Genomic DNA, 16,544 nt, shown 5'->3' with positions numbered 1-16,544 from the left:
TCAACTACTTCCTGAAAAGTTTGGTCAATAAAAAAGACAAAAACTAATATTTTCAGCTGAACTAAAGACAGACTGATTTTTTTGTTCACATGTTGTGTTATTGTAAACTTACTCTTTCAAATAAATAGCCACCTAACCCCCTGGAAACCAGCGTTTGCCCTCTTTTTGTGTTGCTCCTCGGCGACCCTAGACAGCTGGGTCGTAATGTTTTTTGAGCAACACACCATACTATGATGTTTTTATAATGATGGTTCTACTATGAAACCAGTTTGACATGTTCAGGCGTTCTTTGTGTGAAAACTCAGAGATTTCAGGTATCAGAAGGTGGTTTTCAACTTTCTTTGTTAACTTTCTGCCTCAACTTTAAACTAAATTTCCTTCACTAACCCAGCCCTCTGGACTTCCAGTAAGCTGTGTTCCTATTGGCTGTCCAGGTGGCTGCTTGGTATTATCAGGAACACCTGAGCAGCTCAGTGTCTTCCTGCTTTGTTTAGCTACAAACATTTCCTCTGCTCTTCACCACTGAACCGGGTTTGGCTCTTTTGCTTTAGTTTGTTCTTTAGGCGTTGGCTTGCAGCTTCCAGCAGTAAAATCATCTTTAATGTGTTTCTTGGTGTGTTTTAGGGCTTTGTACTGCATAGTTGTCTTGGTAAATGTGGTTCTTTAGCCACACTTAGCACATGGTGCTAATGTGTGCAGTGATTAGTGGATTTGGTGCAGCTGAGTTGTGTCTTTATCTTGGCTGTAGTGAGTCTTTAGAGGTTTTTGGTCAGACACATTCTGTATTGTTTGAGAACCAACGTTGGTTGTCCAGAAGGTAAGAGTTCCTGTCCTGATTCTCTGTTCTCAGAGGTTCTCTGGTAGGTTGCAGGAGACTTTAGCGTTTGGGTTGTGCTAGTTTGGTTTTTGTACAGTTTCATTTGGACGACTATCTTGAGGCCCCTCCATGTGGTTTAGTGAGGTTTTCTGGAACAGTTCTACAAAGCAACCTGCAGCAGAAGAGACTTTGAGAGTTTTTAGGAAGTTCTGGAGAGCAGACTTTAGAGCAGCAGAAACATTTGTCAGCAGTTTGAGCAGGAGAAGGTGAGCTTCAGAGTAGAAATGAGACGGAAACCTTTTTGACCTGTGTGGTGAGGTCCTGTACCAAGAGTTTGAGCAGGTTGTGAAGAGTCTGTAGTTCTTTGGTCTGAAAGCACAAGAAGAGTCAACTCATTAAAGGAGAAAACAGCAGATATTGTTGGTTCTTCTGTCACTCTGCAGTTTCCTTAGACTGAATATCAAGTTTCTATTTTAAATGATTTCCCATGTGAGCCCAAGAAGACTTCAATAAACTCCCTCCATCCCCTGGATACAACATATTTTATTACCATGTTAAACTTTTTTTAAAAATGTGTTTTTGAGTTTTAATTGTAGTTTTAGCATAGTTTTTTCTCTTTACTTGTTTAGTTTTGTTATCTGTGTAAAAGGTGCTAAACAAATAAAGTTGAATTGATAAACTGAATAATTGACTAACTCATGATTGTGATAACAGTATTTTCATTGTGATTTAAGGGTTTGTTTCGTTTTTAAGGTTGGGGTTAAAATCTTGACAGAAAAAAGATTAAAGAAATAAACTACATTAAAAAAGCAATTAAATCAAAGGAAAAAATATAGTTAAATTGTATTTAGTGTTTATTTAAACAGTCAAAATATTGAATTAGACAATTAAACAAGATACAAAACATGCAATTATGAAAATAAACAAAATTTTTAAAATGACGTTATTAATAATTACAGAGAAAATATTTTCCAGAATTACACATTTAAAAAATACAATATACAAGAATATTAAACATTTAAAAAATACAAAACATTTTAATAGATTATTAAACCTTTAAAAAGACAAAACATTTAATTAAAAATCAATGTTTAATTAGAAAATTAAATCTTAAACACAATAAAACTTTAAATAGGAATTAAACAGAAAATACAATGAAGCGTTTAAAAAGAAATTTAAACATTAAAAGGTGGTAAAACATTTAATTAAAAACCTTAAAGATTTAATCAAAAAATTAAACATTGGGAAAGAAAAGGAAATTTTTCAAACAAGCCGATAAAACATTTGAAAAAACAACAAACATTAAAAAGACAAAACATTTGGAAATCAAATCAGACATTAGAAAAGAATAAAAGGTGAGAAAAGAGCAAAACTAAACATTTAAGAAGAATCAAACTAAAGACAAAACATTTGAAAAGACACCAGTTAAACTTTAGAAGATCAAATTAAACAGAAGAGACTACAAGAATCAAAAAGAGCAAAAACAGATAAAGGCCTTTAAGCATTTTCTCATCTGAAATGAAAACATCAAGTTGTTTCTTCAAACGTTTCCTCTTTCTATGTTCTTGGTTTGATTGTGGACAGATTTACTAAGAACTCATTTCAGAAAACTGCTTTCCGGATAAAGTCTACTAGCAGTTGAAGGCATTTATCAAACTGCCAAACATTTACCATCTGATCTCCACAAACTTTACTGTTCAGTGAAGAGAATCAAAGTTTGTTGAGGATTTCTAAAAAACCCACAGGTGAAGGTCTGAAAAGAACTCAGATGGATGGTCTAAATGTAAAATCAAGACTCATGGTCACAAGTTTTAAGCCTTCTGTTAACCAGAAAGTTCAAACTAACAGAGAAGTACTGAGAAACTTTTAAAATTTCAGTCCTCAGACTGTCTGAAGGTTCAAACTAACAGAGAAATACTCAAAAACTTTTAGGTTTTCAGTCCTCAGACTGTCAAAAGGTTCAAACTAACAGAGAAGTACTGAGAAACTTTTAAAACTTCAGCCCTCAGACTGTCTGAAGGTTCAAACTAACAGAGAACTACTCAGGAACTTAGAAGATATCAGTCCTTGGACTGTCTGGAAGTTCAATCTAACAGAGAACTACTGTGGGACTTAGAAAATTTCAGCCCTCAGACTGTGTGAAAGCTCAGGTCCTGAGAACTCGGGAGGTCTGGAGGCTTGGAAAGTCTTGGAACTGAGGGTTCAACCCTCCAGCACAAAGGCCGAAGTCCAACCTCCTGAGGAAAACGGTCGAGTCGAGACTCGAGTTAAAAAAAAAAATCGAAAATGGCAAAAAATAGATGATAAATGCGCAAAAAAAAGAATAATTTGTATCTGAGCGAATAGCTCAGGGGGATAAGAAGAGAGACTACAGAGCGGAGGGTCGCAGGTTCAAGACCCACCACCGGCGTTTTTCTTTCTTTGTCTTTGTCAGAATTTTGAGAAAATCTAAGAAGTGTCTGGTCTTGAACCAGCGACCTGCAGCTCCATAGGCAAACCCTTAACTCACTGAGCTACAGATCAGATAAAAAGAAATAAATTCGTCGTCCCTTTGGCATCGTAGTTTCTGTGTGATCACATGGGTGGAGCCAAGGCGGAGTCTGGGTGGAGTCAGGGCGGAGAGTAGGTGGGGAGGTGGGTGGCGGCCTCCCTCCTCTACCCCCTCCACCTCCCCCCACCACCCACCACACCTTCCCCCGCCCGACGAGTTCTTCGAGTCGCCACAGGTTTTCCCGAGTTTCTGGAGTTTCCACCAGGTCGGAGGCAGAACAAGTTGTCATGAAGAGGTGTTGAAGTCGGCCAGGATGGAGTGACTTTTTACAGCGACTAGAAGAAAGACGACTAGAAGAGGTCTTGAACCACCATCCATAAAATCCATGGAGTCGACTCCAGAGAAATGAAGGGAGGTCAACTTTTATCAACTTCCATCCAGATGTTCAACTTGATATCTTTACTTTGACATTTTTAGCACCACAAACCTTTAGCATCACACTTTATTATCATTTATCATTTTATTAGGGCTTTAATGGAATCCACCAGCAGATTTTAGTTTTTGTTGACAAACTTTATTCTTGTCATCGTGGGACTGCAGTATTTAAAACTGTTCCTTCTATTTGACCTCATGTTTATTAGTTTTAGTGGAGAAAGTTATTTTAGTTGTCAATTAGTCTCTTAAAACCAAATAATAAATTGGATTAATCAAGAGGTTGAGATTTCTTACTTTGTCATATTTTAAATATGACAAAAAAAATATAAAAATAAAGTGTCTTGAGACAATTTGACCTGTAATTGGCGTTATATAAATAAAATTGAATTAAAATTGTATGTATCTTGTAATGTTGGAGTAATTCAGCCATATATGTTGGAAAACACATTTTCTTTGACCATTAATCTGTTGATTGTTTTCTCCACTAATTCATTTCTTGTTTTGGTTTATAAAATGTCAAACCTAAATATATTAAGTTTACTGTCATAAAAACCAAAAGGATTTACATTCATGATGCAGGAATCAGACAGTTTTTCACTTTTATCTTAGTTTAGTCAGAAAGATAGTTGATAATGTGTGAATTGCTGCAGCTTGTGAGCCGTAGAAGGTTTTAATGTTTGGGGCCGAGTGTCAAAAAACATTTAGAAACCAACATCAACAAAACACTCAAAGATTTGAACATCATTTGCATGACAATGTCAAATTAAAGGACATTTATTTCCAACGTAAATGTGTGATATTCATCCTCTGGAGCTTTCTCTTCACATTGTCTTCCACCTGGACTGGTTTGGTCGGGAGCATGTGCAACAAGCATTTGAAAAACTGCACTTCAACATCAATGAATGACACTGAAGTTTAATCTCTACATAAATGAGACTGAGTCTGGATGTGCTGCTCTGTCATTAACTCCTAAGTTTAGGGAAAGTTAAAACAAAAGAGGACAGTTCAGATAAGACTTGAGAATGAGCTTATTTTGAACAAACATCTCAGACTTTCTGAGCTTCAGCACCTCTAGCAAGATATTTTAACAAGTAACTCAAGAGATCTAGAAGTTGGAGAGAGTTAGCTTTAGCTGAGCCAAAGAACATGTGGGACGCTAACCTAGCAAACATTTCAGACTTTTCTCTGTGAATTCTCAGAAATAATTTACTATTTAATGACAGCTACACATCTTAACTTGGTCTCATTAAAACAGACTAATTCAGTGTCATCCATCCATATTAAAGTGCAGTTACCCAAAATGTTTGTTGCATGAGCTCCAACAAAACCTGTCCAGGTAGAAGGCCACTTTGACAAACAGGAAGTGGACGATTCCAAGCAGATTTATAGAAGGGGGAACCGGACTGTCCTAAGTGTGGTCGAGTATAGATGGGTGTTTTGTGGGTTTTTAAGGCTGATCATGATTATTACTTAGACATTTGGAGTCGATATTCATTTGCAGTAAATGAAAGTATTTAAAATTTTGGAGTTAAACTTAGAAGAACACAAACTCTAACAGGAAACTTTGTTGATACGTTTTTCTTTTGTTTACAGATGTTAAGTTAAAGGAGTTTTATTCGTGACGTATAACCAATCAAATCACACCAGAAGACAGAGCAACCACAGGTAGATAAAGGTTCAGAGCCAAAGTAGCGCCATTTTTAAATGTATTTATTACCGTAAATCAGTAAAAAATAAAATACTGATAATCAGTAAATCAGTCAGCCCACAATTACTGCAATTCTACAATGTACGTCTCTTTCCTTTGACTTGTTTTTTGTACAATATACGATGTATATGATGGCGTTTTTTCATACCAAAGGCTATACTATGATGTTTTCTAAGAGACATACCATGCTACTCTGTTTGTTCTGGCCCTGGGCCGCTGTACTCCTCCTCTGTTGTTTTCTGGATTGTACTCAGCTGCATGCCTTCGTCCACCCGGCCTCCGTTGACTCGTCCCGCCTGCCGTCTCTGGAGCTGAAACTGGATTGGAACAGACCAAAGTACAGTCTAATCACGATGCCAGCTGCCTCTCAAAAGGCTCCTTCATCTGGTGGAACTTCTTCTGAGGGGAAGCTGAGCTGACCCGGCAGAACTTTGGAGATGTGTTCCAGTGGTTGGTAGATGTGTGGGGAGATAGAGAGGGACCTTTGAATTGTTCAGAAAGGAAAACAGGGAACCCATTGGTAGTTTTAGTTTAGGGTGCTACTGCGGTGTGTTTTTGGGCTTGAAGAGGTGAACAGGAAGAGTTTTTTTTTCGTATTGATTATCTTTTACTTTGTTCCTGGTTGGAATGCCCATCAATGTCAACGTGAAGTTCACTTTTAGTTCTGTTTATTTATTTTTATTTTACTAACACCCATTTGTTTTTAACCCCCTCACATGTTGTGTTGTTGTAAACTTACTCTTTCAAATAAATACTCTAACCCTCTGGAAACCAGCGTGTGGAGTGTTTTTTTGTTGCTCCTCACCTACTTCAGACAGCCGGGACAAAACAACGTTTTGTGGACCAAAGACAATACTATGATGTTTTTAGAGCGACATGGTATACGATGACGATTTTTGGGCAACATGCTATACTATGATGTTTTTAGAGTGACATGCTATACTCTGACGTTTTTTGGACCAAAGGCTATACTATGATGTTTTTAGAGCGACATGCTATACTATGATGTTCTTTGGACAACATGCTATACTATGACGTTTTTTGGACCAAAGGCTATACTATGATGTTTTTAGAGTGACATGCTATACTATGACGATTTTTGGGCAACATGCTATACTATGACGTTTTTAGAGCGACATGCTATACTATGACGTTTGTAGAGCGACATGCTATACTATGACGTTTGTAGAGCGACATGCTATACTATGACGTTTTTAGAGTGACATGCTATACTATGACGTTTTTAGAGCGACATGCTATACGTTGACGTTTTTTGGACGACATGCTATACAATGACGTTTTTAGAGCGACATGCTATACTATGATATTTTTAGAGCAACATGCTACACTATGACGTTTTTTGAGCCACATGCTATACTATGACGTTTTTAGAGGGACATGCTATACTATGACGTTTTTAGAGCGACATGCTATACTATGACATTTTTTTAGACCAAAGGCTATACTATGATGTTTTTAGAGTGACATGCTATACTATGACCTTTGTTGGACCGAAGGCTATACTATGACGTTTTTAGAGGGACATGCTATACTATGATGTTTTTAGAGCGACATGCTATGACGTTTTTAGAGCGACATGCTATACTGTGACGTTTTAAGAGCAAAATGCTATACGATGACGTTTTTTGGACGACATGCTATACTATGATGTTTACAGAGCGACATGCTATCCTATCACGTTTTTTGGGCGACATGCTATACTATGACGTTTTTAGAGCGACATGCTATACTATGACGTTTCAAGAGCGACATGCTATACGTTGACGTTTTTTGGACGACATGCTATACAATGACGTTTTTAGAGCGACATGCTATACTATGGTATTTTTAGAGCGACATGCTACACTATGACGTTTTTTGAGCCACATGCTGTACTATGACGTTTTTAGAGGGACATGCTATACTATGACCTTTGTTGGACCGAAGGCTATACTATGACGTTTTTAGAGCGACATGCTATACTATGATGTTTTTAGAGCGACATGCTATGCTATGACATTTTTAGAGCGACATGCTATACTGTGACATTTTAAGAGCAAAATGCTATATGATGACGTTTTTTGGACGACATGCTATACTATGATGTTTACAGAGCGACATGCTATACTATGACGTTTTTTGGGCGACATGCTATACTATGATGTTTTAAGAGCGACATGCTATACTATGATATTGTTTGGACAACATGCTAAACTATGACGTTTTTTGAGCCACATGCTATACTCTGACGTTTTTAGAGCGACATGCTGTACTATGACGTTTTTAGAGCGACATGCTATACTATGACGTTTCAAGAGCGACATGCTATTTGATGATGTTTTTTGGACGACATGCTATACAATGACGTTTTTAGAGCGACATGCTATACGTTGACGTTTTTTGGACAACATGCTATACAATGACGTTTTTTGGGCGACATGCTATACTATGACGTTTTGTGGGCGACATGCTATACTATGACGTTTTTTGGGTGACATGCTATACTATGACATTTTTTTGGACCAAAGGCTATACTATGACGTTTTCTGGGCGACATGCCATACTGTGACCTTTTTAGAGCGACATGCTAAACTATGATGTTTGTTGGAACAAAGGCTATACTATGACGTTTTTTGAGCGACATGGTATACTATGATGTTTTGAGAGCGACATGCTATACTATGTCGTTTTTAGAGTGATATGACGTTTGTTGGGCGACACTCTATAATATCGGCTTTTTAAATTGACATTACTATGACCTTTTTTTGTTTTAGTTTTTTTTGTTTTTTAGCAACATATAAGAATTTGAACCTTTTTAAAAATTACTATACTTTTACTTGTGCAATGAAATATTATTCTATGGCATTTTTTAGATGACATATACTCTGATGTTTTCTTGAAAAACATACTATTTTGACAATATACTGCACTATGGCATTTTTTGAACCACATATCATACATGGCAATTTTAGGCAACATCCTATCATTTTGCACTTTTTGAACCACATAATAATCAGTTGGGTTTTTTTGCCGACATGCTATACTATGAACTACAGGCCATACTATGTTATTCTTGAAAAGTATACTATACTTTGAAATTTTCTGAACTACATTCTGTGTATGGCGTTATACACAGAGTGCTTTGGTTACATGTCGATTTATAATCTAGATTTTTTTCTGTTTTGTTTTTTGACGGGATTACCACAGACCTGACCATGAACACCGTTGACACCCACCCGAGGGAGACGCTGCCTAAGATCTCAAGGCTGCTTGGTCGTGGTCTTTCTGGCCCTGCTCCAGAACGCCTTCATCAACTATGTCTTCTTTTGAAGAGGCCCTCAGATGCTGCAATCTCTGACCTTAAGGAGGAATTGCTACTTTCACTCTGTAATGAGACGGTGGTTATTTTAAAGACCCAGCTCCTGGCGGCTTTGAGTGAGAGTTTAACACCCATCAAAACAGAACTACAGACAGTTAAATCTGAGCTGTCGGTCAGTATCTCAAACATCAAGTCCGACCCGGCTGCCCTAAATCACGCTGTGGGTGAAATGGAAACTTCACTCTCCACATCACCGTTGACATCGTCACACTCCAAAGCAGAGCACCTGTCTGCTGAACTTTTAAAAGTGGACTATAAATGCGAAGAATGTGAGCAGCAGCAGCCTGTGAGCAGCGGAACAAATGTGATCAGAAAGAAGTCATTTTCTTTTTTCTTTTCTTTCTGGTTGACTTGATGCTGTCAGATACAGATGTTGGAGGTGATTCTGATCTTTCAGGATAAAAAGCTGCTTTTCCTTCACAGACTTTTCAGGAAATTATTCTCTCAGGTTTTCTCTGCTATTTATATTTTTATTATCTGTGATTATTTCATTATTTCTTTATTGTAAAAATAAAGTTTGAGGCATAAAGACTCATTTAGTTATTTTAATCCTGAAATCTTTGATGCAGCAGAACTAAACTTCGATTTTCCTTCTTGTACTTCTGATACTAGAACTAAACGTATCTTCAACACAGATCATCTGCTTTATTGAATAAGCAGCAACATCACAACAACAAATGAGACAATTTTCAACAAATTAATGAAACTGATGTCATTTAAAACTATCAGAGTCTGTTTTGGTGTCAAATTAAAGCTGATTACTGACAACTAGAACATTAAAGTTACTGTTTTAATCTCATTAAAGTTTCCTGAACGTTACATTAATGTCAACCAGTCACAGTTTTATGAACTTAATGAACCACATTACAGGAACACAACACACTTCAGTTGTTTACATGAAACTCAACACAAACATCGTTAGCTTAATGCTACGTTAGCTAACTTTCTTCTCTGGTCAACACACACTGAAACAAACTCCACCAACATCTGGAGTGCATGGCACACATTATATCTGACACTAAAGCTGCATATAAAGTGCATTAAAAGCGGCACCGATACGAAAATAAACATTTACTTACCGAACTATTAGAGTCCTTTCAGTGTCTGCTGGTAGAATCAGCCGAAGGTAGAAAACTGGTTAAAACAAGCCAACGGGCAGGAAAACTGTCTGTGGAAAATGTTGTGCTGCTCCACCGATAAATAAACCAACAGTTATTATATCAGAATTAATCCAAACGAGGAGAGCAGAGTCTCTGCTGCCTCCTCCATAGGACCTGTCAATCATTCCAGACCGGACTATCAATCAAGTAGTCCCGCCCCCTGGCTTCGCAAAACTTAAACGCTCTATAAAAAAAATCAATATTGATTTATTTTAAGATCGGCCACCTGATCTCTCATTTTGACCATGAAAACTCACGAAAAAAAAATATAAACAGTCTATGCACCGTACTCTGTTTGGCTCCACACTTGCTGATGACCACTTCCGTTCTCAGAAAATGAAAAAAAGGGACCTTTTTTCGTTTCTGTGTCTTACTGATTTTACTTTCTTGTTATTCTAAATATAAAACGAAAATCAAAGCATTTAAAAAAAAAATCGTACATCCCTTTTTGACCATGAAAAGGAAAAACGTCTTATATTTCAATTTTAATTTTTGTATTTTAAAACGAAAATCAAATAACCAGTCGTTTTTTGTTTTTCAATACCCGTTTCAGAACGGAAAATCCAATTGCCAAAATATACATGGACCGGAAAAGAACACGTGGTTAGTTTTGGTCTTTTGTAGAGAGTTGTGTAAAACAAAAATATATTAGACTTTACAGTCTATATACAATATCCTGTAGCAATACGTGTGCTGACACTATACATGGAGGGTAAAATTATATGAAAATACATCTGCAAACACCACGCTAATCACCTTATTCAAAACTTGATAGCTTTAACATCTTAAAACATTATATATACATAGTATATTTTGCTTAACTTTGCTAAAAGAGCTCTTGCAATCCGGTTGGTGATTTGTGTTCACACTGCAGCGTTGCGATTGGACGAGCAGTTGTCACTCATAGAATCCGGAAGAAGCGCTAACCTTGACAAGCTAGGAAAACACATGGGCTCAGGCTTACGAAAACAGTTAAAAATTGGTTGATTCCTGCCAGTTCGAGTGAAAATATTTAACGGGAATAGTCCGAGATCTTCAATGAATTTTTCATAATGTGATGCCGTTTTTCCAGTGAACCATTTAAAACGAAAATCTGTCAGGGTTTTGATAGATTAAATGTATGACTAACGTTAGCACTTCTCTCGGCTCGCTGGATTAAGTATCGTTTGGTGGTCTGCATGTGGACGTAAACTAGTGTGCAACGATGAGGTTACCGTTTCTGTTTGTCACAAGAGCCCGTGGAAGTGTTCTCAGACTCCAGCTAAGACAGTTTCTATCACCAGATCCAGCTCTATGGAAACCTCAGAGCAGCACTGCTTTGAGATTCACCAGTACTCAGCTGAGCAAAGAGGACATGAGCTTCTATATAACCACCCCCATCTTCTATGTCAACGCTTCTCCTCACCTAGGACATCTGTACTCAGCTGTGATAGCTGACTGCTTACACAGGTATAAAGTACTCCAGGGATTCAACTCAAAGTTTGCAACAGGTAAATCCTTTTATTAAAATATGTGTAAATGGACAGGTTACTTTTGGTGCCAGAAGTTGCATGTAAAATGTACAATCTGTGAGTTCTGCTTTTTTGTTGCTGTCAATGCCTTAAAAAAAGTCATAGCAGATCTGATAAAATGATTCTGTAATCTACTAATACCTTCAGTTATTTTTGTTTTCAAGCACAATGATGGGAAAAAAAATGCTAGTTGCAGCTTCTTAAATGTGAGGGATTTTGTGAGACAAGAGACAAATAAATACTTTTTTCCGTTTGTTTTGTCATTTCATAGACTAAAAAATAATATATTTTACAATTCTGCACGTCAGGCACTGATGAACATGGCCTGAAAATCCAACAAGCTGCCGAAGCTGCAGGAAAAGATCCTCTGACCTTCTGCACTGATGTGTCAGCGCGATTCAAACATCTCTTCAGCAGCTGCAGCATATCGTACACTGACTACATCAGAACCACTCAGCAGAGGCACCGTCAGGCCGTGGAGCATTTCTGGTCGGTGCTCCAGAATAAAGGGCTCATCTACAAGGGTAGTTATGAGGGCTGGTACTCCACACAGGATGAAAGCTTCCTCACGCCGTCGCAGGTCAGTGATGCTCTGGACTCATCGGGGAAGGAGATCAAAGTGTCGCTGGAGAGTGGACACAAGGTAATTCTGGTCATACCTGACTGAGGGCAAACTTTAAAATATCACACTTTGAAAATGACAAGGAATACTACTCAGCCTGTGAAAACAGCTGTATTTTCTGCTTCTCTGGAGGAGCTCAGAAAAAAATTTGAAGAATTAACTTTATCAATCTTCAGATTAGACACACATGAAATTGCAAAGACATGTATTTCATATTCAGGGAGGGTCTATCGGAAGGGTGTTATAGAGTTGCAGAAGAGGAATGTTGGAAAAAAATTAGGATTAGTATATAGAAGTGCCACACTTGATTCTTAGAGTATTTTAGAAAATATAAATTATTTTCTTGCTGAGAGTTCAATGATAAGATCAACTTCTTCCTCTAAAACATTTTGTATCTTGTTAGTTTGATCCACTGCAGTGTAAAAACAGGTTGTGGTTTTACAAGTGGTTAAGAGCTGAACTACTTGGTCAAAAGCACACAGCAGAGACTCCAGAACAGTTTCCTCATTTCTGGTCTTTATACTGAGCTTTTTCACTGCACTAACACAGCTTCACCAGCAGATCTTTTCTCCACTGTTTTACAGGTGGAGTGGATGAAAGAGGAAAACTACATGTTTCGTCTGTCTGCGTTTCGGACTCAGCTGCTTGACTGGCTCAGAGGAAATCCCCGGGCTGTGCAGCCTGAGCGTTTCCACCAGGCTGTTCTCCAGTGGCTGCAGGAAGACCTACCTGACCTCTCAGTGTCCCGTCAGAGAAGTCGTCTTCAGTGGGGCATCCAAGTCCCGGGAGATGCTGAGCAAACCATCTATGTGTGGCTCGATGCCCTTGTGAACTATCTCACAGTAGCTGGCTATCCAGATAAACACGACCGATGGTGGCACGTGGCCCACCACGTTATAGGAAAGGACATCTTAAAATTTCATGCCATCTACTGGCCGGCTTTTCTTCTAGGAGCCGGACTGCCGCTGCCTCAGGTGGTACATGTGCACTCTCACTGGACAGTCGAAGGAAGAAAGATGTCTAAAAGTTTAGGTAATGTAGTAGATCCTCTTGAACGCTCACAGATGTTCACAACTGATGGTATGAGGTATTTTCTCCTACGTCAGGGTGTCCCGGACTCAGACTGCGATTACACAGACGACAAAGTTATCAAGGTGCTCAATGCAGAGCTCACTGACTCTCTGGGTGGTCTGCTCAACCGCTGCACAGCTCCAGCTCTCAACCCGGCTCAGATCTATCCTTCCTTCTGCCCGCAGTCCTTCCCCAGAGAACAGGGAGGCAGAGCTGTGGTTGAAGACTACCACATGCTGGATGCTGTTAAAGGTCTACCGGCTGTGGTAGAGGTGCACTATGAGAGTCTGGATGTGTACAAAGCTCTGGAGGCCATCAGTGCCTGCGTGAGGCAGACCAACGGCTTTGTTCAGCGCCACACACCTTGGAAGCTGGACATGAGGGACAGCAAAGACCAGCGCTGGCTAGACACAATCATCCATGTCTCACTTGAATGTCTGAGGATTTATGGCACACTCCTCCAGCCAATAGTGCCAGAAATTTCTGACCGGCTGCTGTCCAGACTCAGTGTGCAACCCAGTGAGAGGAGCTGGGCAGCTCTGAACTTCCTACCGAGATACGGGGGAATGGACTGTCCTTTTGAAGGGAGAGCACTAGGATCGGACTCTGGAGTGCTTTTTAGTCGCTTGGAAAGTCAAAAAGGAGATAAACAAAAACCTAAGAAAGCAAAAAGGTCAGCAAATTTGAAATAAGGTGTTTGCACGTTGAGGTGTACAGTCGAGAGCTGAAGAACATGGAATAAAAAGTCCTATCAGGGTTACTTTGACAGATGTTGCCATATTAGTCATGAATTTAGTAGGAATGGTCTTTTTTTCCTGACCAAAAATAAATAACATGGTTTTTGCCGCAGTCTGGGCCAAAACAAGCGTGTTCCTGCAGATGATTGTTAGCATGGGGCATCTGTTGCACCACAATGCTTTCATTTAAATGGTATGTTGTGACAAATTTTACTGTTGTCCCAAAAAAAAATTGCGGTTTCTGTGGTTTGGATATTCCATTTGGCCATGTTGTGATTCCAATCAATTATGTTGCAGTTGGGTGTTCAGCTCTTACACCAACTCGGCTTTAGTCTGTTTTTTGGAAGCAGACAGAAATAGCACAAGCGGACCTTCTAACCATGACTCTGTCCCACATGTACTTCAGCAAACATTACTCCCACATATAAAAGGAATTTGGTGTCTATTAAACATGTACTTCATCTACAATGGCATGCCAAACTGTCTGCTGTGCAAACTACTTATTCCAAGTACAGCTTTGTGACGTATTAACCTGAATCAAAGTCAAACTAGAACAAGTGAAAACACCTGTACGGGCCTTAAAATGTTGCTGTTGATTTTGTGACCTTTTCACTGAATTTATTGAAGGGGAATTTAATTTTTCCCCACATACTTACGTTACATAAAGACTTCAGCAGAGTCTGAAATGCCAAAAATTTGTAGCTATAATTTCCCTTTCAACACCATATGGGTATTAATAAGCTGGATTTTAAAGCATCATTCAATGGCCACTGTTATTGTCACTTACCAGGAATTATCCCACACCGAGGACACACACTTTGACATTTACAGCAGGTCTTCTTCTCTTTCTGATGTTGTGGTAGGAGAATCCCAGCTGTGAATAATAGAAGTAATGATGCCTGAATTCCATTTAACTGCTGGTTGCTGGGAACTGGCTCTTCTACATATTACAAGGACCCTTGAACAGAGCGATCCTGACATTTGCAACACCTGTGCTTTTTCTGAGTCTGTGAAAAGTGCCAGACATTTTTTTAGTCAGTCAGTAATGACACCGCCCTGCTAAATTGAGTCATCCACTTAAATTATAACTGTAAAAGTTGTTCCAACCTCTGTTATAAGCTCATCTACAGCTACACATCATGTTGGGATTGTTAGACAGTCACAGCCAACATAATAGAAATTCTCCCTATCGATGCCGTTGTTCCCCGGAACGGAAGAAAGAACAAAGCTTTCGCTAACAGGCAGCCAACGCAAAGTACAAGACATAAAAACTGACATGATTTTTTAATGAGAAATACACGAAACTGAAAAAATTGTACAAATTGAAATAAAATAAAAAATTGCATTATTCTTATAATTTGTGGTACTTTTTTTTTTTTTTTTTTTTTACATAGACTTTTCCATCATTAACCATTATGTGTTTACTTCAGATCAGGATCCCTCCTTTGATAATCCATAACTACACAACTGAAGTCAAAATATTTTCGGATCGTTGCCTCAGTGGTCAAGCTGGGATTTGGTTCATCTGTTTGGTGGTCCTTTTTGCCATGAACTGTCCTCCCTCCTAACCGCCTTCCCGGGACCGGACACATTCATGTGCCAATCTACAGAGCCGGGCCTCCCCACAAAACGAGGACCTATTCTCTGCATTCTACTATCAACAAGCACGATCAGTAATATGAATTGGTGCCCTGTCCTGGCTGTGTATCTGAAAAAAAAGGGGGGAAAGTTTCATCATGAACTTGTAACCTGAAAACAATGGCAACAGAAAGACACATTGTAAATAAAAATTAAAATTGCCACAAACATGTTTCTGACTTACTTGAAAGTTGTTGTTGCAGCTGTCTGACCAGAGCTGCAGTCTGCTGCTGCTGCTGAGTCTGCTGCATTCCCGTTCGTGGGAACTAAAATGGAGATGCACAAACGGTATTAAGAGCAGTTTTTACAGTTCTTAGGTAATGGATGTTTTTACATGTTTTTTTGCACGATTAACTCTCTCGTAAAATACACCAAAAATTAGCATTTATTTTGATTCTCTACATTTTAAATGCAGTGAAAATTTTCAACAAGCATTTCAATTACAAGCTGCTGTCAGAAAAATCAAACTCTGAAGACAAAGATGAATATTTTGAAAATGACTCATGAATTATGTCATTCGTTGAATTAAAACAGTAGCCACTAAGAAAACGACTGAACTGTTGGGTGCTGGAATGTTTAAGTGCACCAAAAATGAGTTTCCAAAATGTTCACAAAATGACCATTGTAATTAAGAAGTGTATCAGTAATAAAGGAATCTGTGTATGCGTGCGTATTTTAACCGTACATGTGATCCGCTTCAAACTTCATGAATGCATTGCTGGGAATCTGGTAGCGCACTGTCAAGTTTGAAGAAGATCAGATGTCTGTTTTTGGGGTCTTTTTGTGGTCACAGAATTGTACTCCTCCGTGACATAACGGTGTTACCACTTCAAATAACATGAACTTTATTTGGATTTCCTAACTGCTCATTATAAAGTGAATTAGCCATTTCTTCCAGAGCAAAGAAAAAAAAAACACAAAATATACAAACAGTAAAACTAATTGGACCTGTTGTCTTTTAGATATTGTGCCCTT

At 38.5% G+C, this 16,544-nt stretch overlaps 2 protein-coding genes and 1 long non-coding RNA gene across 8 annotated transcripts in view; 1 reads left to right on the top strand and 2 right to left on the bottom strand.

Annotated features, from left to right (window-relative positions):
- Window positions 1-578: 578 nt before the first annotated feature.
- LOC129350295 (uncharacterized) lies at window positions 579-10,298 on the bottom strand. 3 transcript variants are annotated; one of them, XR_008603645.1, is made up of 4 exons: window positions 9,910-10,298; window positions 8,688-8,836; window positions 5,636-5,933; window positions 579-1,186 (listed from the first exon to the last, which is right to left on the bottom strand). It is a non-coding gene; the product is annotated as an uncharacterized LOC129350295 (long non-coding RNA). The 3 variants fall into 3 exon arrangements; XR_008603644.1 differs by lacking the exon at window positions 8,688-8,836 and having other exon boundaries at window positions 9,910-10,297; XR_008603643.1 differs by lacking the exon at window positions 9,910-10,298 and having other exon boundaries at window positions 8,688-9,429.
- A 594-nt stretch (window positions 10,299-10,892) lies between these two features.
- On the top strand, window positions 10,893-15,288 carry mars2 (methionyl-tRNA synthetase 2, mitochondrial). The gene is made up of 3 exons (XM_023279065.3): window positions 10,893-11,480; window positions 11,810-12,144; window positions 12,708-15,288. Exons 1-3 carry the CDS (start codon window positions 11,195-11,197, stop codon window positions 13,884-13,886), a joined length of 1,800 nt encoding a protein of 599 aa, XP_023134833.2. The 5' UTR covers window positions 10,893-11,194; the 3' UTR covers window positions 13,887-15,288.
- The window catches only part of med12 (mediator complex subunit 12), a 26,256-nt gene continuing 24,908 nt past the window's right edge, over window positions 15,197-16,544 (bottom strand). For all 4 annotated transcript variants that reach the window (XM_023279062.3, XM_023279063.3, XM_023279064.3 and 1 more), the window contains exons 42-43: window positions 15,754-15,835; window positions 15,197-15,639 (exon numbers count right to left, since the gene is read on the bottom strand). In XM_023279062.3, the coding sequence (XP_023134830.2) occupies window positions 15,602-15,639; window positions 15,754-15,835 (120 nt within the window). In that variant the 3' untranslated portion in view covers window positions 15,197-15,601. The remainder of the gene's footprint in view (window positions 15,640-15,753; window positions 15,836-16,544) is intronic.

This window comes from Amphiprion ocellaris, chromosome 13 (assembly GCF_022539595.1).
Source record: "Amphiprion ocellaris isolate individual 3 ecotype Okinawa chromosome 13, ASM2253959v1, whole genome shotgun sequence".
In the NCBI taxonomy this organism is placed as follows: domain Eukaryota; kingdom Metazoa; phylum Chordata; class Actinopteri; family Pomacentridae; genus Amphiprion; species Amphiprion ocellaris.
This window is presented reverse-complemented; position numbering and strand designations above follow the sequence as displayed.

Bases quoted from the DNA above. Each gene is read 5' to 3' on its own strand.
- mars2 (XM_023279065.3), top strand. From the start codon at position 11,195: ATGAGGTTACCGTTTCTGTTTGTCACAAGAGCCCGTGGAAGTGTTCTC. The intron at 11,481-11,809 runs GTAAATCCTTTT...TCTGCACGTCAG, and splicing joins CAACTCAAAGTTTGCAACAG to GCACTGATGAACATGGCCTG. The intron at 12,145-12,707 runs GTAATTCTGGTC...ACTGTTTTACAG, and splicing joins CGCTGGAGAGTGGACACAAG to GTGGAGTGGATGAAAGAGGA.